Source organism: Salarias fasciatus, chromosome 16 (genome assembly GCF_902148845.1).
Source record: "Salarias fasciatus chromosome 16, fSalaFa1.1, whole genome shotgun sequence".
Taxonomy (NCBI): Eukaryota; Metazoa; Chordata; class Actinopteri; order Blenniiformes; family Blenniidae; genus Salarias; species Salarias fasciatus.
Genome location: NC_043760.1, coordinates 33774126 through 33800253, shown reverse-complemented (window position 1 = coordinate 33800253; position 26128 = coordinate 33774126). Strand labels below are relative to the sequence as shown.

Below are 26128 nucleotides of genomic sequence, written 5' to 3'. Positions count from 1 at the left end.
AGTTTAAATAAAGTTTGTTGACATTCGTTCGCGGCTGGTGAGCTTTCGTACGTACGATATGATACACGTGACTGAGGCATCATCCAGCTGGGAGACATCTTTTAGCATAACCGCACGAGCGCCGCCGCCATCTTGGTTCTAAAAGACGCAGCAGTGCGCACCGCAGAGCGAGACACACGCGACACACACAATCAGTGATTGTTTCTGTGGTATTTGTCAATTTTTTATTCTGAAACGTGCACATTTATCTTCATTGTGCGTTTCTACAGCTCATTGCACACTGTTTTTGTTTTTTTTCTTGATGTGTTTACATGTTGCAAAGGGGATTTTTTTTTGTTTTCCCTGTCATATAATTGGCTATTTTTGTATTGATTTTATTATTATAAATATATTTCAGTTGGAAACTAAATGCTATGGCTCAGTCATTTATTAAAAAAGTATTTTATACTGTGCACAATACTGTGCAAAATTATAAGTTCCTGCACAAAAACTGTGCAGAAATGTATGATATAGTGGCTAAATATCAGAGCCAAAGGCTGCATTGCATACAGACTCCTGTAGTGGAAATTAAAAGTATTTTAAAGTCAGATTCCTTTCAAATAAGTTATAAACCTACTTATTATAGTTTGGCATAGGTTGGTCTCCAAATGGCCAAATGAAGGGTTCTCCTGGTTCTATCCAAACTAAACACTATAAAATCTGTGTGCTTTATGCTGATCTCATAAAAACCTGGTCCAGTTGTAGTCCAGGAGCTGCTGAATGCAGTCAGTGGCAGCTTTATGGCTGCTTCATTGTTATCATGGTGTTTTTCAGTATGGAATCTGGAAAAAAAAAATAGGCGAGAGTAAAAGTTTCATTTTTTTTCCCTCTACTTTATCAAAATGTGCTCAGGCATGTTAAAATGCACAGTGTTGTTGACAGATGTTGATGGATTTCACAGTGTTTTGGGGCATTTTCAATAGTATTAAAAGCAACGCGCCAAATATCGTGATAATATCGTGAATCGTGATATTTTGGGCCACCAATATCGTGATATCAAATTTTCATATCGGCACATGCCTAGTACCCGGCCTTCTTGGAGTCCCTGGGAGGGGTGCTGGGCAGTGCTCCGACTGGGGACTCCATTGTTCTACTGGGGGACTTCAACGCCCACGTGGGCAGCGACAGTGAGACCAGGAAGGGGGTAATTGGATCGCACGGCCTCCCCGATCTGAACCCGAGTGGTGTTCTGTTATTGGACTTCTGTGCTAGTCACAGTTTGTCCATAACGAACACCATGTTCGAGCACAGGGGTGTCCATAAGTGCACTTGGCACCAGGACACCCTAGGTCGGAGGTCGATGATCGACTTTGTTGTCGTGTCATCTGACCTCCAGCCGCGTGTCTTGGACACTCGGGCGAAGAGAGGGGCAGAGCTGTTGACCGATCACCACCTGGTGGTGAGTTGGATTCGCTGGCGGAGGAGGAAACCGGACAGACTTGGCAGACCCAAACGAGTTGTGAGGGTCTGCTGGGAACGTCTGGCGGAACCCTCTGTCAGCATGGCTTTCAACTCCCACCTCCGGGAGAGCTTCTCTCATGTCCCGAGGGAGGCTGGGGACATTGAGTCCGAGTGGACCATGTTCTCCACCTCCATTGTCGAAGCAGCTGCTCGGAGCTGTGGTCGTGAGGTCTCTGGTGCCTGTCGTGGCGGCAACCCCCGAACCCGGTGGTGGACACCGGAAGTAAGGGCTGCCGTCAAGCTGAAGAAGGAGTCCTATCGAGCCTTGCTGGCTCATGGGCCTCCCGAAGCAGCTGACGGGTACCGGCAGGCCAAGCGAACTGCAGCCCGAGCAGTTCCGAGGCAAAAACTCGGGTCTGGGAGGAGTTCGGGGAGGACTATCGGACGGCCTCGAAGAAATTCTGGCAAACCGTCCGGCGCCTCAGGAGGGGAAAGCAGGTCTCCGCCAACACTGTTTACAGTGGAGGTGGGGAGCTGCTGACCTCAACTGGGGATATTGTTGGACGGTGGAAGGAATACTTTGAGGACCTCCTCAATCCCGTCGCCACATCTTCCGTGGAGGAAGCAGAGGCTGAGGTCTCAGAGGTGGACTCGTCCATCACCCAAGCTGAAGTCACTGAGGTGGTTGGCAAGCTCCTCGGTGGCAAGGCACCGGGGGTGGACGAGATTCGGCCTGAGTACCTTAAGTCTCTGGATGTGCAGGGACTGTCTTGGTTGACACGTCTCTGCAACATCGCGTGGCGGTCGGGGACGGTGCTTCTGGATTGGCAGACCGGGGTGGTGGTCCCCCTGTTTAAAAAGGGGGACCGGAGGGTGTGCTCCAACTATAGGGGGATCACACTCCTCAGCCTCCCCGGAAAGTCTATTCCAGGGTACTGGAGAGGAGGATCTGACCGATAGCCGAACCTCGGATCCAGGAGGAACAATGCGGTTTTCGTCCTGGTCGTGGAACAGTGGACCAGCTCTATACCCTCCATAGGGTGCTCGAGGGTTCGTGGGAGTTTGCCCAACCAGTCCACATGTGTTTTGTGGATTTGGAGAAGGCATTCGACCGTGTCCCTCGTGGTGTCTTGTGAGGGGTGCTCCGGGAATACGGAGTCCAGGGCCCCTTGTTAAAGGCTGTCCGGTCTTTGTATGACCGGAGTAGGAGCCTGGTCCGCATTGCCGGCAGTAAGTCGGACCTGTTCCCGGTGCATGTTGGACTCCGGCAGGGCTGCCCTTTGTCACTGGTTCTGTTCATAATCTTCATGGACAGAATTTCTAGGTGCAGCCAGGGGCCGGAGGGGGTCCGGTTCGGGAACCACAGGATTTCATCTCTGCTTTTTGCAGATGATGTTGTCCTGTTGGCTTCATCGAACCCGGACCTACAGCATGCACTGGGGCGGTTCGCAGCCGAGTGCGAAGCAACAGGGATGAGGATCAGCACCTCCAAATCCGAGGCCATGGTCCTCGACCGGAGGAAGGTGGCTTGCCCCCTCCAGGTTGGTGGAGAGACCCTAGCCCAAGTGAAGGAGTTCAAGTATCTTGGGGTCTTGTTCACAGTGGGGGACGGATGGAGCGTGAGATTGACAGGCGGATCGGTGCAGCGGCTGCAGTGATGCAGTTGTTGTATCGGTCCGTCGTGGTGAAGAAGGAGCTGAGCCGAAAGGCGAAGCTCTGGATTTACCGGTCAATCTACGTTCCCACCCTCACCTATGGTCATGAGCTTTGGGTCATGACCGAAAGGACAAGATCCCGGATACAAGCGGCCGAAATGAGCTTCCTCCGTAGGGTGGCTGGACTCCCTTAGAGATAGGGTGAGGAGCTCAGTCACCAGGGAGGAGCTCGGAGTAGAGCCGCTACTCCTCCACATCGAGAGGAACCAGCTGAGGAGGCTCGGGCATCTGTTTAGGATGCCTCCTGGACGCCTCCCTGGGGAGGTGTTCCGGGCATGTCCCACTGGGAGGAGACCCCGGGGAAGACCCAGGACACGCTGGAGAGACTATGTCTCTCGGCTGGCCTGGGAACGCCTTGGGATCCTCCCAGAGGAGCTGGAGGAAGTGTCTGGGAACAGGGAAGTCTGGGCATCCCTGCTGAGACTGCTGCCCCCGCGACCCGGCCCTGGATAAGCGGTAGAAAATGGATGGATGGATGGATGGAAAGTAGTGAAAACTGGACCAGGTGGTGATGTTTAGGGGCTCATGCATGTTGATTGGTTCCCCTCCTCTGTTGCCATGACCTTGGAGTAAATGCTAGGCCGAGCCTTCAGAACAGGGTCCAACTGGTCTCAGTACGGTCCACCACGGTACCAAGCCTCCACTCTTCCTCCAGAGCCTGGGAGCTCTTCCTGCAGCTTCACCCTCTAGGTAGAACGAATCTGTCATGTTCCCCAAGGCCAGGCTAAACAGCACTTCCACTGCTGCTAGCGCAGCTGCTAGCGCTGCGGTCCACTGATGCTAGTGCTGCTAGCGCTGCGGACCACTGCTGCTAGCGCTGCGGTCCACCATAGCTAGCGCTGCGGTCCACCATAGCTAGCGCTGCGGTCCACTGCTGCTAGCGCTGCGGTCCACCGTAGCTTGTGCTGCGGTCCACTGCTGGCTGGGAGCTGCAGTGACGCCCTGAGTGCTGTTAACACTGAGCACTTTGTGAACATTCCAGCCTCTGGGAGCTGAAGTGTGAACCCTGCGCTGGATGCTGGAGTGAGAGCATCAAGTGGAGGTCACCCCCCTCATCAGCACACCTCAGCTTCACTCCAGCTTTATTCGTAGTGCCGAGTACTGTTTCTGTCACACAGTGAGGGTCAGGGTTTCACCAAGAATGACAAGGTGAAATATTGTGGGAGATTAGAAGCAAAAACACCATAATACACAAGCTGCTACATTTCTGGCTTAGCATTGTAAGAAACACACTGAATAGTTTTATTGTAGTAAAAATCCTGGCCCTTGGTGCTCTGTGATATAGACGGCTGTCTCTTTCTTCATCTGCCGGCCTACCCTGACTGATCGTCATCCTCCTGTTTCCATGACACACTCTCTTTCTCACACCTTTCTCTTCTGTTCTTACAAAACCTGTTTTCTACAGACCCAATTACTCCGTCGTCCTCCATTCAATCTCACCCCTCGGTCTGTTTTCCATCCATATTTTCCCCTCCCTCGCTCCTCTTTCTGCTGCTCAGCCGCAGTTATCCTGAGGTTAATTAGCCCTCCAAGTGTCAGCCTCTTAGATCCCTCTGCCCACCGGCCCGCCGCCCTGCCATTGCCTCGGCAGGGGGACTAACAAGCCCAAGCAGGAGGGGCGGGGGGGCAAAGACGAGCTCTGAGTGTGGATCCGAAAAAAACAAGGACAAAAACTCCTTGGAAAAAATTCAATAAAAGCTAAAGCAGTAGAGGAGAGACTGACATGGAAGGAGAGTGGAGGAGATGGGGGAGGGGGGGTCTGGGTGGAGGTGATGGGGAGGTCTGGATGGAGGAGATGAAGAGGGGGTCTAGGTAGAGGTGGTGGTGGTGGTGGTGGTGGTGGGGGGGGGGGGGGGGGGGGGTGTCTGGGTTGAGGTGGCTGTTGGTACATATGTGGAGGATGTGCAGTCAGCTGGAGGAGCCACAGCCTCCAGCAGCGGCCCTGAATCCACACAGAACACACCTCAGCTCAACCACAAATGACACAAAGCCAAGTGCCTCAGTGGAAGCAGGGGGTGGGTGTAGCTGTGGACAGAATGAAGACGAAACGAAGCAAGAGTGGAGGGTCGGCTGAGAGAACCAGATACGATACCAGGATATGACCCAATGAAACACTGGAGATGAAGACAGTAAAGGAGAGGGGACAGCTAACAGGCTGTGAAAACAAGGACGAGACAGACGACGGGTCAGAGTCCTGAAGACGGGGCAGGACAGAAGGACAGTCAGGACAACAAAAACAAGATGAAGACGGTGACTGGCGGCTAAATCAGGGAAAGGAAAACTGGCGACAGGCGAGGACGGTCAAAAACCAGAAATCAGAGGAGCGGAGCAGGAAGGAGGACGGGAGACAGGCAGACAGCAGGACAGAACGAAGGGACGAAGATGAAAAGAAAGATGGAGACAAAACATCTGAAGAACAGCTCGCATTCTGCTATCTGTCATTTTCAGGTATTTTGTTTTTAGCTTCCCTGTAAAGGGAGTTTGATCACCTTTAAAGGCAAGATACAGAATAAACGTCTTCTCAGTGTTGGATGGTGAAGAGGACAGCTGACTGTCTCACGGTCTGAATGGACCAGAGCTGCTCCTGCAGGAGGCCTGGACCTGGACCGGGTTCTGCTCACTGATCCTCCGGGGCCGGTTCTGACCGAGCAGGTCATCAGAGACACCGGCAAATGAAACATTCAGGAAGACTGTGAGAAGCAGCCTGCTGGCCTCAGCAGCTCATCAGCAGAGAGCAGAGAACATCCACCATCAGTCAGCAGAGTCTGGTAACTGGAGAACCTCCTGGCCGCTCGACTCTCTGTCAGCTAATCCAACAGCTCAGGACAGGAAGCGTTAAGCCATCAGGTCGGTACACACCACGCCGAAGTCCAGGTTCTGCTCGATCCACTCCTGGCCGTCCTTGAACTCGTCGTGCAGACCCATGATGTACAGAGTGTCCAAAGCGTCCACAATGGAGGCTCCGAGCTGAGAGTTACCTGTGAGGAGACAGGAGGAGACAGCACAGCTTCATTTCATCTGCTTGATGGAGGGACAGAAAAACGAGGGACTTAGTCTGAGAGGAAGAGACGGAGGACAGGAGCTGAAATCATGAAAATCTGCACAGAAGTGTGAAAGGTCAGGTCAGAGATGAGAGCTGCAGTGTTCTTCCACTGCTACGCTGTGTAGTTTGATGTCCCGTCCAGCATGAGGCGCTGTTCCATGACCACAGTTCCTCATCCTGTCTTCTACGCTGCTGACCTTCCAGTGAAACACGATGAGCTGATTAGAGCCTGGAGCTGGGGTCGGACTGAAGCTCAGCAGGTCACAGTAAAACCCTTTAGCCGGTCGGCTCTCTTTGTTTCAGGAGATAAAGTCAACCTGAGCAGCTCAGCCCATAAACTATTTAACTCAGGAGTGTGTGGACGATGATCTGAAGCCCCAACCAAGCAAAGGAGAACCTTCACAGTCCACACAGAACCCCAGTGGGCCCTCAAGAGGCTCTGGTCCGCTCCGTCAATCCAAAACCTTTTCTTCAACCCATGTTCAGACAGTGACAGACCACTGCAGCTCGCCAGCCAGGCTAACTAGCATTAGCGTCAGGGCGGTGCTGTCAGGAGACATCCAGAGGACACGTCACCAGTTCACCCAGAATGCATCCTGAACACGGTCTCATCCGGGCCTGGAGCCCCTGCTAGAACAATGTCCATATTCCCTCCACAACAGTACTTCGTTACTGTGCTTAATTATTTTTTTTGTGTATCTGTACTTTACTCAAGTAAACAAAATTATTACTTCTTCCACCACTGCCAGTGTCTCTGTCTGTCCAGCGTGTCTGTGCTCTGACTCTCTGCTCACATGAACCTGGTGTTTCAGCTGTCTGGTGTTTCAGCGGCGCCGCCCTGTAGAGCAGGTGGAGCAGGTCGTGCCGGGACGGCCGTCCTCCGTCCTGACCACTGCTCCCCTGGTGAGGACAGAGTGTATCGTCTCATGCCGGAGCTGCAGTGTTATCGCTGTCGTACACAGGAGCCTCTGAATCACTCTGAAAACATCCGGCGGGGCCGAGAGCCAGACTGGCTGCCTGCCGGGTCTGGACAGACCGGCCCTAATGCTGCTGGTGGAGCCAGGCCCCTCTGCTGCACCGCCAGACCCCATCACTCCCGTCTGGCACTTTCATCACCTGCAGCGACGCAGGTGAGCAAACGGCTCCTGGACCGTCTGGCTCAGGCTCCGCCCCTCTTCATAGCCGTCTATAGGTGAGACTCCTGTAAATCTGGCTCAGTGAGGTCAGGACTGACGCCAGCGCCATGTCTCCTCTGGGAGGAACTGTAAAGAACCGCTGACTCCGGTCTCCTCCAGGTCCTCTCAGCAGGACCGTTCAGCCGACGGCGTCACAGGCTGCTGCTAGCAGCAGCGCTAGCTTCATTACTGAAACTTAACCTGGAAATAAAAGGGTTTTTCACTGAATTAATTTATCTGAACAAACCTATTAGCGAGGCTAAAATGCAGCAGCTTTCCATAATGACGCTCTGTGGAGGCTGTTGGTGTCCTCAGCTCCTCAAACTGTTTCCAGGTGGATAGAGCCACGGTGATCATCCATGTGAGATGCTCTGGCCGACTGCTGAACACCGTTCTGTGTTCCTTCACGTTGTACGATCAGCGAAATACAACGTAACCGCTCCATGACCATGGCCTTGAAGTTAGCATGTGGCTAATCCCAGCAGCACGTTGTTCCTGAGCTGCAGCTGTGAGGCTTGATTCAACACCGCTCTGTTCACCAGACCACCGCACCGGCCAAAGGCACCAGACCACCGCACCGGCCAAAGGCACCAGACCACCGCACCGGCCAAAGGCACCAGACCACCGCATGAGCCAAAGACACCAGACCACCACACCGGCCAAAGGCACCAGACCACCACACCGGCCAAAGGCACCAGACCACCGCATGAGCCAAAGACACCAGACCACCACACCAGCCAAAGACACCAGACCACCACACCGGCCAAAGACACCAGACCACCGCATGAGCCAAAGGCACCAGACCACCACACCAGCCAAAGGCACCAGACCACCGCATGAGCCAAAGGCACCAGACCACCGCACCGGCCAAAGGCACCAGACCACCGCACCGGCCAAAGGCACCAGACCACCACACCGGCCAAAGGCACCAGACCACCGCACCGGCCAAAGACACCAGACCACCGCACCGGCCAAAGACACCAGACCACCACACCGGCCAAAGACACCAGACCACCGCATGAGCCAAAGGCACCAGACCACCGCACCGGCCAAAGGCACCAGACCACCGCATGAGCCAAAGGCACCAGACCACCACACTGGCCAAAGGCACCAGACCACCGCACCGGCCAAAGACACCAGACCACCGCACCGGCCAAAGACACCAGACCACCGCACCGGCCAAAGGCACCAGACCACCGCACCGGCCAAAGACACCAGACCACCGCACCGGCCAAACACCAGACCACCACACCGGCCAAAGGCACCAGACCACCGCACCGGCCAAAGACACCAGACCACCGCACCGGCCAAAGACACCAGACCACCACACCGGCCAAAGACACCAGACCACCGCATGAGCCAAAGGCACCAGACCACCACACCGGCCAAAGACACCAGACCACCGCATGAGCCAAAGACACCAGACCACCGCACCGGCCAAAGACACCAGACCACCGCACCGGCCAAAGGCACCAGACCACCGCATGAGCCAAAGACACCAGACCACCGCACCGGCCAAAGACACCAGACCACCACATGAGCCAAAGGCACCAGACCACCACACCGGCCAAAGACACCAGACCACCACACCGGCCAAAGGCACCAGACCACCACACCGGCCAAAGACACCAGACCACCACACCGGCCAAAGACACCAGACCACCACACCGGCCAAAGGCACCAGACCACCACACCGGCCAAAGGCACCAGACCACCGCATGAGCCAAAGACACCAGACCACCGCACCGGCCAAAGACACCAGACCACCACATGAGCCAAAGGCACCAGACCACCACACCGGCCAAAGACACCAGACCACCACACCGGCCAAAGACACCAGACCACCACACCGGCCAAAGGCACCAGACCACCACACCGGCCAAAGGCACCAGACCACCGCATGAGCCAAAGGCACCAGACCACCACACCGGCCAAAGGCACCAGACCACTGCATGAGCCAAAGACACCAGACCACCGCATGAGCCAAAGGCACCAGACCACTGCACGAGCACTCAGCTGTTCCACGGGCTTCCAGCCCCGTTTACACGACAACAGCGCCACTGAGAACAGAACATGACCGCTGAAACAGGGCCTTCTGGTTTTCACTGGAGATTTACAGGATGAGCGTCGTCTGCCTGAGCTGAACTCTTTCATGTATGAAGTTCACACACATCGGTCCACTATAACCACCCCCAGCTGGCTCACAGCTGACTCTGCCAGCTGTGGTGCCCCCCCACATCCAGCATGGTGTCCTCACCCCTCACTCCTCGGGATTCCACTGGGAGCTCAGCGCTCATCAGGAAAAAGGCGTTAGCGGTCCATTCATGCATCAGCCCGGACCTGCACTGAGTCTTCTGCCCCTCAGATCGTTTCCAGTCTCCGCCGTGCTTCACACCTCGCCAGCCCAGCGCGTCACCAGACGCCCGGCTGGAGCGCCGAGAGGCGAGCTGCTGGTTGCCAGGCACTGCTGATCGGAGACCAATTGGCCGGGATGACGGTTATTTATTTAGGGAATTATCCCCACAGCCCCATTACACGGACACACACACGGACACACACACACACACGGACACACACACATACACACACTTGTCCTCTAACACAGATGTATGTAAGCTGCTGCTTTTTCTCGGATTGAATTCGCAGCTCCCCCACCTCTGCTGAACTTCCTCCCCGCTCTTCAACAGCCTCCCTCCATCCATCACCTTTCCACACAGCTCCTCTCTGCCCGCCCCCCACCGCCCCCCCAACACCACCACCACCACCCGACCCCCCTTCCCTCCGGCCCCTGTGCCAGTTTCATTAGCCGCCAGGTTTCAGAGCTCTCCGCCACACATCCACGCGAGGCGGGCAAACGAGACGCCATTATTCAGCCTCCATTCTCCCGTCTTGTAAACTGTCGGCTCAGAGAGAGCGGGACATAATGGAGAGCTCAGGTGTGTGTGCGTGTGTGTGTGTGTGTGTGTGTGTGTGTGGAGTCATCTGGTCTTGGCTGGGAACAGAATGAGGATGCTGGGGAGCGTGGAGACGTGGTGAGGGAGTTTAAACTGTCCAGCAGGGGGCGGTGCAGTCTGCTGGGGTCCACCTGAATGCAGGGCGCTGTGGACCTAATGGACCTAATGCTTTTCGTCACTGCGATGCTCTGCTTTGCTGCTCTGGAGTGAGGTACGGCTTACACACGGATGGACTCTGGACAGAGTAGGAACGTCAGAATGAGAAGCGGCAGCGGCAGGAAGACTCCCAGAACTCCCAGTGACAGAAATCACCCAGCTGTCCGTCTAAAACACAGGAATACTCCAACTCCCAGGATTCTGAATTCACACCTGAAAGGGAGGCATCGAGGATCCATAAGTCTGGAAAACTAAAACACAGTGAGTCTTCCACTTTTCCCTCAAAGCTGGAAGCTCCGTGGACGTACATGTGGTACGTGGACAGAGACTGTGGACATGTCAACCTGCATGTAAAGACAGCTGAAGACACGCCAAACAGTCAGAGATGTTTCATCTCACAGGAAGACCAATGCCTGATGTGAGACGTTTGGATAAACACACCTGAGCAGATTCATTAGCCACAGCCCCTAGACATGCTGGATATCAGCTCCAGAGAATCCGGGCCGGCTGACCGTCAGGCCCACCGCCCGGCTGTCTGAAACCTCACTGTGACGCTCAGCACCAAGACTGAAACCCTCCAGGGTCTGTCCAGGGTCCTGAGAGCCTCCCTGATACCTGCTTGGTCAACAATGGCTGAAGTTATTGGCGTGAGTGGTAAGTAAATTGTAACGATATAAAGTGCCTGTTCAAACGTGTTTACATGGAGATCGTCATGGAAACATGATCCCACGCATGCTGAGCGCATGTCTGGTCAAAAGGCGGAGCGCGGAGACGCAGCCGTACCGCATCAGGTGGACGCTCTAGTACGGCTGCAGAACGTCTGCGACCTGCGACCTGCGACCTGTGGCGCGGCGTGGCGCGGCGCGGCCGTTCCGCAGTGTGTGGGCGCTCGGCGTGACACACTCAGCCTCACACCACTGGAACTTCCTGGCTTCACCACCCAGGACTGGCCACAGGGCGTATCCCCTCTAACGACTCCACAGGAGGCCCGAGAGCATCAGGAGGGAGCGAGCTGGAAACCACAACAAACATCGCCGGAGACCGCAGACACGAGGGACAGGACAGGACAGGACAGGACAGGACAGGGCAGGGAGGACAGGACAGGACAGGACAGGACAGGGAGGACAGGACAGGGCAGGACAGGGCAGGACAGGGCAGGGAGGACAGGACAGGACAGGACAGGACAGGGCAGGGCAGGACAGGGCAGGACAGGGCAGGGAGGACAGGACAGGGGAGGACAGGACAGGACAGGACAGGACAGGACAGGACAGGACAGGACAGGACAGGACAGGGCAGGGCAGGGCAGGGCAGGGCAGGGCAGGGCAGGGAGGACAGGACAGGACAGGACAGGACAGGACAGGACAGAGCACCAACGCAGCATTTACATGTCATGTTCAGGACTGAGTTGGTGTCAGCTCAGAATATACAGATGATACTTCAGACATTCACGACTCCCTGGTCTGCTGGATACACTCTTCACTCCCACAATGCCAGACGCTGAGCCAGTCTATATGATGAAGAGCAGCAACTCTCTGTGGGACATCAGTTTCACACCACCGAACAGCGTCCTGGCATCAACCCTGCAGCATGCTGCATCTTATCAGGCTTGGTGAAACAGACATAGCAGATATAGATTCCAGGAGCCAGCTCTGGTGTAACACTGAGTCACATAACGTTCCCCGAGTCTCACACAGCTTCCAGATGGGTGAGTTTAGAGGGGTGTTGCACTGGTGAAAGCATTTTGTCAATGACAGGCGACAAATCAGAGCAATTTAACTTATCTCAATGTTAAAGGGACTGTATCATGCAAAATTCACTTTTTGTATGTTTTAACCTTGTTATATAGTTCTGTACTCACTGAAAACACCCCAAAGCGTTTTTTTCGTTTGTGCCTGTGTGTTTAAGCTTTCCTGGTGTTCCTGCTGCTCAGAGAGGCAGCCCCTCCCACACCCGTGAAAACGCTCTGTTTCCCACGTTGACGTCACACGGAGAAGATGGCTCCCCTGAGCCCCCCTCCCTCCCGCAGGCCCTCGGCAATCAGCGTTGCTGCTTTTTGTAACTCCGATTTCGAGGATAAACTTTGACCATCGTCTGAAAGCAACAATCAAGCAAGAGCAAGAGTCTGAAGGGTCTGAAGGGTCTGGAGGGTCTGGAGGGTCTGGAGGGTCTGAAGGGTCTGAAGGGTCTGAAGGGTCTGAAGGGTCTGAAGGGTCTGAAGAGTCTGGAGGGTCTGGAGGGTCTGGAGGGTCTGGAGGGTCTGGAGGGTCTGGAGGGTCTGAAGGGTCTGAAGGGTCTGAAGGGTCTGGAGGGTCTGGAGGGTCTGAAGGGTCTGGAGGGTCTGGAGGGTCTGAAGGGTCTGAAGAGTCTGGAGGGTCTGGAGGGTCTGGAGGGTCTGAAGGGTCTGGAGGGTCTGAAGGGTCTGGAGGGTCTGAAGGGTCTGAAGGGTCTGGAGGGTCTGAAGGGTCTGGAGGGTCTGAAGGGTCTGAAGGGTCTGAAGGGTCTGAAGGGTCTGAAGGGTCTGAAGAGTCTGGAGGGTCTGGAGGGTCTGGAGGGTCTGAAGGGTCTGAAGGGTCTGAAGGGTCTGGAGGGTCTGGAGGGTCTGAAGGGTCTGGAGGGTCTGGAGGGTCTGAAGGGTCTGAAGGGTCTGAAGGGTCTGGAGGGTCTGAAGGGTCTGGAGGGTCTGGAGGGTCTGGAGGGTCTGAAGGGTCTGGAGGGTCTGGAGGGTCTGGAGGGTCTCCGCTTGGTGAGTTTCTCACAGGAAAAGACGTTTTTGCGTGTGGAGAAGCTAGAGCTAAAGAGCTAAAGCTAGCCAGCGTATTTGTTTTGAAGCTCTGATTGGTTGAAGTAGCTGTCAGTCAAAGTCCACAGGGGGAGAGGCGGGATTTCAGTGAAACAGAGCGTTTTCTCTTCCGGGTTTCAGAATTAGCCCCAGAAAATCTTTTATTTAACACAAAATGACTTTTTCTTAGCGCCAAAATTAAACTATTACCATGTTAATGCCATTTCTAGGGTTTGGACGAGCTAAAAAAGCAGGATACAGCCCCTTTAAAGTTCTTACTGATTGCACCTTTAGAGTTCAGCCACTGGTTAGTGTGCCAGTGCCTCGTCTCATTCTCTGCAGAGACAAATGAAAAGCTCTGGACGATGCCAGCTCTGAGGGGGGTCTGAGGGGGCCTGAGGGGGGCCTGAGGGGGTCTGAGGGGGATCTGAGGGAAGTCTGAGGGGGGCCTGAGGGAGGTCTGAGGGGGGTCTGAGGGAGGTCTGAGGGGGGTCTGAGGGAGGTCTGAGGGGGGTCTGAGGGGGGTCTGAGGGGGGTCTGAGGGAGGTCTGAGGGGGGCCTGAGGGAGGTCTGAGGGGGGTCTGAGGGGGGTCTGAGGGGGGCCTGAGGGGGGCCTGAGGGAGGTCTGAGGGGGGTCTGAGGGGGGTCTGAGGGGGGCCTGAGGGAGGTCTGAGGGGGGTCTGAGGAGGCCTGAGGGGGGCCTGAGGAGGCCTGAGGGGGATCTGAGGGGGGTCTGAGGGGGGTCTGAGGGGGGTCTGAGGGGGGCCTGAGGAGGCCTGAGGGGGGTCTGAGGGAGGTCTGAGGGGGGTCTGAGGGGGGTCTGAGGGAGGTCTGAGGGGGGTCTGAGGGGGGTCTGAGGGAGGTCTGAGGGGGGTCTGAGGGGGCCTGAGGAGGCCTGAGGGGGGCCTGAGGGGGCCTGAGGGGGCCTGAGGGGGCCTGAGGGGGGTCTGAGGAGGGCCTGAGGAGGCCTGAGGGGGGTCTGAGGAGGGTCTGAGGGGGCCTGAGGGGGCCTGAGGGGGCCTGAGGGGGGTCTGAGGAGGGCCTGAGGAGGCCTGAGGGGGATCTGAGGGGGGTCTGAGGGGGGTCTGAGGGGGGTCTGAGGGGGGTCTGAGGGAGGTCTGAGGGGGGTCTGAGGGGGGTCTGAGGGAGGTCTGAGGGGGGTCTGAGGGGGGCCTGAGGAGGCCTGAGGAGGCCTGAGGGGGATCTGAGGGAGGCCTGAGGGGGGCCTGAGGGGGCCTGAGGGGGCCTGAGGGGGGTCTGAGGAGGGTCTGAGGGGGCCTGAGGGGGCCTGAGGGGGCCTGAGGGGGCCTGAGGGGGGTCTGAGGAGGGTCTGAGGGGGCCTGAGGGGGCCTGGATGAGCCTTTATACCAAACACAAGACGCAGTGAGTGGCTAGAAAAGACCAGGCAGACATGAAAGATGTCCTCCAGTCAGAAGGGCCCAGCAGCTTGTGTCATGTGAACAGATCAGAGTAATCTCATAATGGAGGAGGCGGGTCCTCTGGATAAGGACACATGGTCTCTCCGGCTGGTCGTGGGACATCATGTCCTAACTTCATCATTTCCATCGACTCGAGAAGAGCTGGCTATTGTTTAGGATCCGGTCACAAAATACACAGTAAGGATCGACCGATTATCGGCCTGGACGATAATATCGGCCGATATTGGGCATTTTTCTAATAATCAGCATCGGCCTTTTTTTCCACCAATATCTGATAAAAACATTTTTTTTACCGTATTTTCCGCACTATAAGGCGCAACGGTCTGCCTTATATTTCGGTGCGCCTTTTTTGCAGAAAATACAGTAATAAAGACCACTCGGTTGTCAGTCCGTAGTCTTGACTACGGTTCCCATAATGCATTGTGACGTGATCACATGAGCAAACAACTTCTGCTTGCTTGTAGCTAAGCTAGCCAGTTCAGACGGAACAGCAGATTCTCCACCTCTGACCCGTCAGTCACCAGAACCACACCGTCTGTCCTCCAGTCTCCCGACCGGAGAGCACGGCGCGCGGCTGCACAGCGGTCTGACGCGAGGAGCGGGCGGACGCCGGCGGACAGCCCGCTCGCCGGGACGCCGAGAGCTGGTTACCATGCCGAAAACAGTCTGCCGTCCGAAAAATGACTGTCCCCGACGGGGACGCGCATCGATTAGTGATAACATTGATTTTAAAGTATTTTTTATCGTTACAGTAGCTACAACTTTAGTTCAACCAGGATTCTCCATTGTTTATTTTATTTACTTTTTTCTTACTACAGCACAGGACATACAGGGGACCAAATACAAGAAAATGAAGGACAGAGTTGTCATCGGCAGCGACAGATAGCTGAATATTGGAGTTTTGGTTAAGTTATGGATGAGATATGACTATTGTGAGTGTGTGTGTGTGTGTGTGTGTGTGTGTGTGTGTGTGTGTGCATGTGTGATAAATATATTCACATGTATCAGATAGTAATAATAATAATAATAATAAAGCAATCACAAAATTACAAACTGAACAAAAACAAAAGGCCTGAGTATAAAGAATGTAGAAGTGTTTTCCACTGAGCACATCACATCTCTCTTCACTCGTCACTTCACTACTAAGTCACTCCTCTGGGCTGTGGAACAGTGTCCCACCCACAGCTAAAGTTTGACGCCAAAATGTTCATTTTTACTGCAAATGAGTATCGGTTCAACATATCGGTTTCCATAAGTACCAATAATCGGCATCGGCCCTAAAAAAGCCATATCGGTCGATCCTTAAAACACAGAACAACACAAATCACACCATATTACAACCACATGCATGTTTTTGTGGCTTCACAGTAGTGGAATCTACTTTTTACTCCCCAAAAGAGTCAAATCCAAACGTCTTCTGCTCTCCTTGGCCTCTGGGCTGCTTCCAGGAGGAGGGTGACTCACGTGATGAGCTGGGGATTGAAGAGCGTTTCTCTGGGACACAGTAGTCACCCGGCAGGGATTCCAACCAACTGTCTGGTTGCTAGAAGTCAATCAATCCAATCAATCAATTTATTTTTGGATATCCCAGTATCACAATCACAGTTGCCTCAGAGGCTTCAAGATGTTACATTGGTTGGTAAAAAAAAGTCAAGGCCAAACTGTGTCACCTGCATTACGTGAAGAAGCCCAGACTCTGCTGACGAGTAGGACTGACTGTCTGGTTGCTGGAGTGACGCTCACCGGCTGACACCAGTGTTTAAGAGACTTTCACAGCAGCTGAAACTACACCTAAGCTTTAAACTGTGGAGACGAGCTGTTCATACCGCCAGAAACACTGACGGCTTCAGTCATCTCTCCTCTAGTGAAAATGTCTGAACTGAATGCAGCTCAGTAAACGGTGATGTTGTGCTGTTCTGTTCACGCGGTAGATGGTTAAAGGTCAACAAGCGACGCTCCCACCATGAAGTGGGCTGGAAGACGCCATCGCTGTGAACGCTGGTGATGCACTGGAATCACCCGGAATGACCAGACGCTTGTGTGAGGTTCTGCCTGTTCTCTGGCCTCCTGGCGGTCCTCAGTCTGCTGGACGCTTCCTCTCCCTTCATCCCTCCTGGTCACATGTCACTGAGGCTCTTCTTGCTGAAACAGGATTATTTCTTCATGTCCGCTGATGCTCAGCGTCTTGACATGTCTGAGCTGTAGCTGTGCCTGACTGGACGCAGCACACAGCTGCGACTGAAGCTCTGCAGGACTCCGGGGTGTGTGTGTGTGTGTGTGTGTGTGTGTGTGTGTGTGTGTGTGTGTTGGAGTGATTTAAGGCACACTGCAGCCGACTGTGTGCCACTGTGTGCACGGCACTGCTCTGAACCTCGCCTCCTTTACACGCTGTCCGGACTGAGCTGACCGACTGAAGACCACGGCTGTTAGTGTCTGCGCTCCAGATCAGCTCTGCTCGTTTCCCACTGAGAGGAGCAGAACCTGAGGAGCCCCGTGGCACAGTGAGAGGCTGCCTGGACACTCGGGGAGAGCCGGACGCCACGTGGCCGCCGCTTCTCTTCCTGCGGCTGCACTGACTTCCTGTGGCGGAGAGGAGACGCAGGACACCACCGCTGTCCTGCAGCAGGACTGTAGGGCTGTGACCAGACCAGAGGAGGGTTCCTCTTTACGTTTAAGAAAACTAAAAGGACAAAGCACGGCTGGATCCTCACGGCTGTGGTCCACCGCCTGCCGCCACAGCCGCCGCCGCTCCCCGTGTTGTGCTGAGTTATCCAAACAACACACACCACCCGCTGCTGAAGACGCCTGCTGCTGAGTTCCTTCTCCTTCCTGTCAGTTTCTGGCAGACTACATGCAGTAAAGAAACACTACTGCCCCCCACTGGTCACTAGCAGAAGCTGGGATGTGTCCCAGTCTGATCATGGGTCTGAGGCTTCTGCCCGAGCCGCCAGACAGCCCCTCTCTGAACCACAGTCTGACCAGATCCACACCTCCACTCAAACATGGAAAAGGTGCAGACCAGACCTGAAACTGAGTCTTCTTTGTCGATGAGCTGTTTCAGTGTCGACTTCCAGATACGATCAGGCGACAAAGAGCTCTCACAGTAATCACCATGCTGGCAATCAGAGTGATAAATACAAGAAGAGTCGAACCAAAACTCAAACAGACTCTGACTGGAACACAGCCATCTAATCTATTCACAATTTACCCCACTGACATCTGGCATGTACGAGTCCCTCTCATGTCAGCCTGTTTCAGACCCCGTCAGAGCGCCGGTCCTCGGTCGGAGCGCCGGTCCTCGGTCGGAGCGCCGGTCCTCGGTCGGAGCGCCGGTCCTCGGTCGGAGCGCCGGTCCTCGGTCGGAGCGCCGGTCCTCGGTCGGAGCGCCGGTCCTCGGTCGGAGCGCCGGTCCTCGGTCGGAGCGCCGGTCCTCTGTCGGAGCGCCGGTCCTCGGTCGGAGCGCCGGTCCTCGGTCGGAGCGCCGGTAGCTCGGTCAGAGCGCCGGTCCTCGGTCGGAGCGCCGGTAGCTCGGTCGGAGCGCCGGTCCTCGGTCGGAGCGCCGGTCCTCGGTCGGAGCGCCGGTAGCTCGGTCGGAGCGCCAGTCCTCGGTCGGAGCGCCGGTCCTCGGTCGGAGCGCCGGTCCTCGGTCGGAGCGCCGGTCCTCGGTCGGAGCGCCGGTCCTCGGTGGGAGCGCCGGTAGCTCGGTCGGAGCGCCAGTCCTCGGTCGGAGCGCCGGTCCTCGGTCGGAGCGCCGGTCCTCGGTCGGAGCGCCGGTCCTCGGTCGGAGCGCCGGTCCTCGGTCGGAGCGCCGGTCCTCGGTCGGAGCGCCGGTCCTCGGTCGGAGCGCCGGTCCTCACGGCCTGGCCTGACAGGCAGGACACTCCTCACCAGCAGCTCCAGAGTGATCCTCCACTCCTCGCCTCGGACCAGTTTCTAATCAGCTGCCGACACCCAGACGATCAGCAGGGGGCCGGAGGGAAAGCACTCACACAAACACAAGAGGACACGCTGCAGGTCAGCTGCTACACACACACACACACCAACAAATGGAAACGCCGACAAACAGCATCTATCTGCCTTTAGCAGCAGCTCACGGAAGAAGAACAGCGCCTCTGGACAATTCACCAGACGGAACATCCCAATTCAACACAAAGCCTCAGCACGCACGCACACACACACACACACACACACACACACACACACACACACACACACGCACACACACACGCACACGCACACACGCACACACGCACACACACACACACACAGAAAGACATTAAGGAAGGACACAGGAGTCCAGCTGCCAGAGGAAACAGTCACATGAGCGAGCATAAAGCTATAAATGAACACAGAGCAACCTCTTTATGGACATTTCCTACATCCTCACTGTGTCTGACTGACTGTTTTGTGTGTGTGTAACGTCTGTCTCTCTCTCTCTCTCTCTCTAATGTCTGCAGCCACTGAGAACAGAACACTATAGAACACATCTCTTCAGACTTCATGCTCGGCACGGAGCAGAGAGACTCATGAATGGATCCTGATGAGGCTGTTAAAGCGACCTGGCTGCTCCACACCAGGAGTGACACTCAGTTCAACCCATTTATTTCATGAATAAACCCATTAGCAGGGGGCGGAGCTAGCCAGCCACGCCCAGCCTGACCTGAGAGGAAACTGAAGGCTTCAGGGAGTCCACTCCCTGCACTGAGACAGAACACACTGCTCACCACGGACCCAGCAGCGGCTCAGGACTATCAGCTCCGGACGCTCTGACTGAGGAACATGTCACACTCAACTGGAAATGGAGAATTTATATGACTTTGTATTTTATATGACTTCATAGTGTTAGACCAACAAATGACATGTACATTTGGCTGACAGAGAAATTACCTCCCAACCAACAGACATTAGTCTCTACTCCTAACAGACACTCATCCCTACTTACGGTGTGTTTCCACCGGACGCGACGCAAACATTTTTGTTGCAATGAGATCACATACAAAGTCAATGTAATGACGCGATTGTCACTCAACCTTGAGCGGCGGACGGCGAGTGATGACGCGGCGGGCGGCGGACGGCGAGCGTTTCCAGCGAAAAATCCGCGCGCCCGTCGACTTGCACTGCCAGTCGGCCCCGCCCACCGCTCGCCGTCCGGAGCCCCCCACCCGCCACTTCACCGCTCCACGCTCGTCGCTCGAGTTGAAATAATTGAACTTTTCAAGCGAAGTCGCGCCAGGACAGCCTATCAGCGTGGAGGTCTTCACGGACGTGCTGACGGAGGGCAGCAGGGCTCCGACCACGCAGGAGAGTTGGCGTGATCCCAAGGTGAGCGGCGAGCGGCTTGGAGAGAGCGGCGTGTGCGATCTCATTTGTTCACCGCTTCTGGTGGAAACGGCGTCAGCCTGAAGCAGCGCTGGAACCGGCCGTCCGGGCGCAGCTCGTAGTGCTGTGACCTTCAATGAACGAGCCGTTGGTTTGAACGACTCTGTTAAGTGAACGACGAGAGCCGTTCACAGCTGTCTGAGAGCCGTTCCTTTGTGCAAACTGTCCACGCTTCCTTCACCTGTCTCCTGGGTGTCTCCTGAGTGTCTCCTGAGTGTCTCATGAGTGTCTCCTGAGTGTCTCCTGGGTGTCTCCTGGGTGTCTCCTGAGTGTCTCCTGGGTGTCTCCTGAGTGTCTCCTGAGTGTCTCCTGGGTGTCTCCTGAGTGTCTCCTGAGTGTCTCCTGAGTGTCTCCTGGGTGTCTCCTGTGTGTCTCCTGGGTGTCTCCTGGGTGTCTCCTGAGTGTCTCCTGAGTGTCTCCTGGGTGTCTCCTGGGTGTCTCCAGAGTGTCTCCTGAGTGTCTCCTGGGTGTCTCCTGTGTGTCTCCTGGGTGTCTCCTGGGTGTCTCCTGAGTGTCTCCTGGTTGTCTCCTGAGTGTCTCCTGGTTGTCTCCTGAGTGTCTCCTGAGTCCAGCTGTCTCCGCTGCCTTCATGTGAACGACGGAGTTTCAGTTTTCCGCCGCTCGCTCCAGTCACCTGAACGCAGCAGCTAGCTAGCGGAGGAGGAGTGTCCAGAACCCGGAGAGGAGCCGGGGTTTTGGAAGAACTGGTTTCCCTATTAACTGGCGACTGGGTTTCTTTCACGTCCCTTGTTGCTGATAGATGTTAACAACCAGACAAAAAGCCGTTCAGACCTTTAATGAGTCTGATTTCAACATCCGCTGCAGCAGCAGCAGCAGGAAGTGCTAAAGGAAGTCAGTCACCAGGTAACAAGGACACCAGTTCATTTGAAACACCGTATTGACCGCTTTATCAGAGGTTTTTTTGCACACACACACACACACACACACACACACACACACACACACACACACACACACACACACACACACACACACACACACACACACACACACACAGCCGGGTGCACACAGGACTGTGGGACAGACAGAAGAGTCCTGTCCACTGCTGCTGCAGGAGACGTGATGAGGAGCTGTGATGTTTCTGCAGGATGTTCTGTGTTGCATAGTTGTACCAGCGTGACGCGTCGCGCGAATGAATTCACACACCAGCGATAAAACTCGGGCGTCCAGCGCGCCGCCGTGTCATTTGTCGCGTGAATGCAGTCACGCTACACACGTCCGGTGGAAACACACCGTTAGGGCTTGACGATACAGAAAAACACATTCAGAAAAAAAAAATAAATAAAAAAATTGTATCGCTCAATGGGGATGGTTATTGATAATTATTAAAATATTCAACAATAGAAGTGCAGCTACCTGGCTACCTATGTTTAATAAAGAACACACAAATCATGCACCTTGTGAACAAACACCACAGGAACACATCCGCTGGCTCCAGTCCAGCAGCTCTGACGGTTTGGTTTGTTCCTCACTCATCCTCCTGGGGGCGCCGCTAGCTGCTAGTGCTAGCCGCTAGCGCTAACACACCCAAAGCAAAGCAACCTGTTCCAATCAATACATATGCATCAATTAACAACTCTGCTATTGTGCCTAGCTCATGGACACTTCAGCAGAGCCACGGTGTGGAAACACACTGTCCACCGCTTGTCTCAACGTGCGCTCCACATGCGCTGCTCCGCGTGGACGCGCCCGTGCACGTCAGACGGGGTGGGGCTATGCGGAGGGAGCAGGGCTCCACCCCCAGCCGGAGCGTCTGCCCCCTGGTGGAGCCAACAGAGCCTCCAGGGCTGCTGAATGGCTGGAACCTTCAAGGACACTTTCCTCCGCCTGTCCCGGCTGAGACACCCTGCTCTGCTGTGTTTGAGGGGGCGGGGCTTGGTGACGGAGCAGGCCTAGGTCTGCGTTCGTGATTGGTTGGGAGGAAGTATTGATTAGTATCATGATCGGCTGTCATGAAGAGAAAGCTCAACTGCTTTTACCTTCCAGCTTTTTCTACATCCTGTTTGTTCCCGTCGCTCCACACGTCTGTCCATCAGTTTATATCGTTACTGAATTACTGTCCAACCCTACTACTGCTAACAGACACTCGTCCCTCCTGCTAACAGACACCCGTCCCTCCTTTGAGAAGCAGGCCGTCTCGCTGAACCATAGGCTTCCTGAATTAGCCAGTTCTGAGCAGGACTGTGATTATAACTGGGTCAGGATCAGTTCAATAGCGACTTCCTGGATTGACACAGTGAGGAGCAGCCCGGTGAATGTTTCTCCCCTGACGTGTGCTTCCAGCCCGGGGTTCAGGACAGCTCGTGTTTCTGCTGCAGACGGACCTTCCAGGATGACCCGTCTCCTGCTGGGGACATTACCACATAACCTTGTCCACGACAGCAAAGACGCTGCGTGTGCCTTTGTGTGGGCGTGTGTGGGAACATAAGTGTGAGAGGGGAAGAGTGTGTGTGTGCATTCATGCATGCGTCCGCCTGTGATTTACAGCGGTGTGAGCACAGGCGGCGGGCGGGGGAGGCAGGGTGTGTGTCTGGCTTACCAAAGATGTTGGTGGAATGTCCCTTCTTGGCGAGGGGCTTCAGCTCGTTGTGGCCCCAGCCGTACTGCCGGTAGCTGTCCCACGCGTGCTTCATCATCTGGAAAGGCAGCAGAGAGCCGGTTAGAGCAGCCCAGATCCACAGGGGTCCTGACTCCGCCCACAGACAGCGGCGTGGCGAAAACGGCTCTATTCAAAGCATCATCAGTAGGGTGAAACTAACCTGTCTCACGACGGGCTAACCCCTTTAACCGAGCGTCATCGTTTCACTTGGCACTGTTAGTTTAGGTGCAGAACGACATTTTAGCGAAGTCCGTCTCTCTCATCCAGATTATCTCACTACACTGTGCAATACAGACCAACACATCCACACACCAAACACAACACCAAAACCACTTCCATGACATGACTGAAGCCCCGGTGCACGCATCTGATGAGGACCAAAACAAACACTGGATACGCCGGAGTTCCTTCACCGCTTCAGAACAAACACTCCCCAAGTGCTGGAGCCTCACGTTACCATGGCGACACCGGATGTTTACTGGACTGATGGAGTTCTTTTAGCTGAGCTAGAGGAGATTGTGTTGCATTCACATTAATCAAACCCAAAAGAGACTCCAGCCTGACCCCCTGACCATCAGGTCAAGCGTTCAACAGACGAAGCAAACCTTGATGGACTGGATGTTTCCCTGCATTCAGAGAGCACAGCACGTCACCCAACCAGCCCCGGTCCACTGTCCTCCCTCTCTGCACTGGCACTGGCATGTAAATAAAATCCTGAATGTTGACACACCAGGTTTTTCTAATATAGTGCAGCCTAAACACTGACCGTCTGGAGCCAGACGCAGCAATGAGCCTCGGTTTCCTGAGACTCTGTTACCGCTGTACTGGATGAAGTGTCAGAGAAAATCAGGCAAAGGAGAAAGATTTCAGTGTACTCTTCAAATATGACTCCTCAACTTTCAAATTAAGAGGCCGTTCCGTGGAAGACTTCAATTTTTTCCACCACTGGAAACGTGAGGCTGATGCCCAGTCAGGCTCTTTGAATGTAAACACTGGGCTGCACAAGTTATTGATTTCCAACAGGAGCTGGATTATTGGATTATTTCTGAGAATATTTAGACATTAAAGTGAAAACCGCTCTCACGCTGAAAACACAATGATGGTTGATCACCTGGTGGACTGCATTAAAGTGTCAGGAACGTGAGTTCAGGCGCTTCATGTCTTTTTCCTTGTCTGCTGTGTCGAATTCTTTCAGTCTCATCAATATGCACAAAAGGCCAGTTCAAGGAATCAATAAATAATCACCCCATAAATGCATATTTTACACAAAACCTGACATCTTGACATCTCATACCTCTAACTATTAAGACATTAGAAAACTGCCGGTGAATGTAGAGCAGACACGCATGACAGCATTTCAAAAAGGACTAACTGTACTGGATTTCTCTCTCCATGGAAAATCCTCGATACAACCGAGCGCCGCCGTTACCGGGAGGAATGACGGAATCCCGTCACTTACCCTCACCACGTCGTTCACTGCTCGCTCTATATTGCTTTATCTACGTCAGAGATCCGATCTGCCTCTCCGACTCAGTGACGGGACGGACGCTCACTGCAGGACACTCACACTGCACGCCATTCAACACGCTCACATCACCCACAACACCAAATGGTTCCACGCCATGCTGTTCAAACCAAACCACAGGGGGGAAGAGTCGTCATGTGGCAGTTCCTAGATTAAAATACTCTCCTGATTCACTATTACACTGAAATTTGCCATCCAGTTCTAAAAATCCACTCAGCGCTCTGGTCGGCTGCCTGCTGGGTCGTTTTAAAAAGGGACGTAGAAGTTGAGGTCACCAGATTCCCTCCATATCAGCTGAACATGTGACTGTAGGCGGAGCCTCTCTGAGCTGGTTCTGGATCAAACACCCCCTCATGAGGGAGTGGCCATGGGGGGCGTTCACCTCGAGAGGAGCCGTTTTCAGATCAGAAGAGACAGGAGACGCCTCTGGAGCCAGCATGAGTGTCTCCTGTGAAGCGGCGCCACTTCCCCAGCATCCCGACCCGCTGCCAGCCCCCCTCTGGCCAGGCCGATGAGGACCAGGGCCAGGACTTTCACTGTGCTCCCGGCCTCGTGGCGCTCCATGACGCACTCCATGCACAGGCGGTGGACTATAAATCTAATTAATACACGGCGCGACACCCACACTTAAGAGCTGGCAGACTTCCTCCGATGTGAGTTGATTCGAAGCTTCATCAAATTTTGATTGGCCCATATGTCAAGGACAGGCCCTCCAGAGCGGGCTGCTCGGCCGTGTTGACAAACCGTTTATTTAAAGGACCTTGGAATACTAATTGGACATTAAACTACCAAATTCAGAGATTAATCTGACAGCTCCAGCTTGGTGCTGCAGCATCTCGGGAGCCGGGAGGAGGGGGACGGGGAGATTCGGTTCTCATGGCCCCAGCGGCTCAATCAATACGCAATCAGAACACAACCCCGTCGCAAATGACTCAGTCACAAGCTGGCCAGCGAGGACAGAGACACGCCTGATGTTCCAGGAGGGCCGGCCCGCTCTGGGGGTTCCTAAGTCCTTTTTTCAGACTTTCTCATCTGGGATTCACAGTAAGTTCAGTCCAAATAAAGAGAGACACGAAGAGCAGGGATCAGAGGGGTTGAAGGGGACAGTTCAGGATTTTTGACATGAATCTGTACGGCGTCCCCGTCAGCAGTGTTGTCCACTATATATATATACTTTTCAAAGGGTGCCGCCCTCGCCTGTCAAATTTCATGTGGACTAAATTTCAATAGAATGGTCGGAGAATTTATTCAAAGATTTGCCCAAAGATCAGGACATATACAATGGGGGAAATAAGTATTGAACGCATTAACTGTTTTGTCATTACATTTATTTCCAAAGATGCAATTCATGTGACATTTCTTCCAGACACTGGTATTAACTCAAATAATCCACACATGAAAAGAAATCACAACATTCAAATCCATAAATAGTGATTATGTGGAATTAAGTGCAATAACACAGGAAAAAAAGTATTGAACACACCATGGGAAAGCTGTATAGTTTGTCAAGGAAAGGCACCATACCATCTCACACCTGAAAGTAATTAGTCTTTGTACTTCCTATAAGTGCAAACCAACATCAGCTGGGTTCGTGCTAATTGATGGCCCTATAAACAGGTTGTTTTTTCACCAAGTAGTCAAACAAGACACATCTCATGATGGGTAAAAGCAAGGAGCTCTCTCAAGACCTTCGCAGCCTGATTGTTGCTCAGCATCAGAATGGAACTGGTTACAGACTTATCTCAAAGAATCTGAGTATTCCAGTAAGCACCGTTGGGGCCATTATCCGCAAGTGGAAGAAGCATCACCTTATCATCAACAGGCCGCGCACAGGAGCTCCTCGCAAGATTTCTGACCAGGGAGTCAGAAAGATGGTCAGAAGAGTTCTCAAAGAGCCAAGGAC

General features: G+C 54.3%; 1 protein-coding gene across 1 annotated transcript in view; it reads right to left on the bottom strand.

Annotated features, from left to right (window-relative positions):
* The window catches only part of man1a2 (mannosidase, alpha, class 1A, member 2), a 136291-nt gene that overhangs the window by 46788 nt on the left and 63375 nt on the right, over nt 1-26128 (bottom strand). The window contains exons 4-5 of the mRNA XM_030111875.1: nt 22641-22737; nt 6015-6133 (exon numbers count right to left, since the gene is read on the bottom strand). Coding sequence (XP_029967735.1) covers nt 6015-6133; nt 22641-22737 — 216 coding nt within the window. The remainder of the gene's footprint in view (nt 1-6014; nt 6134-22640; nt 22738-26128) is intronic.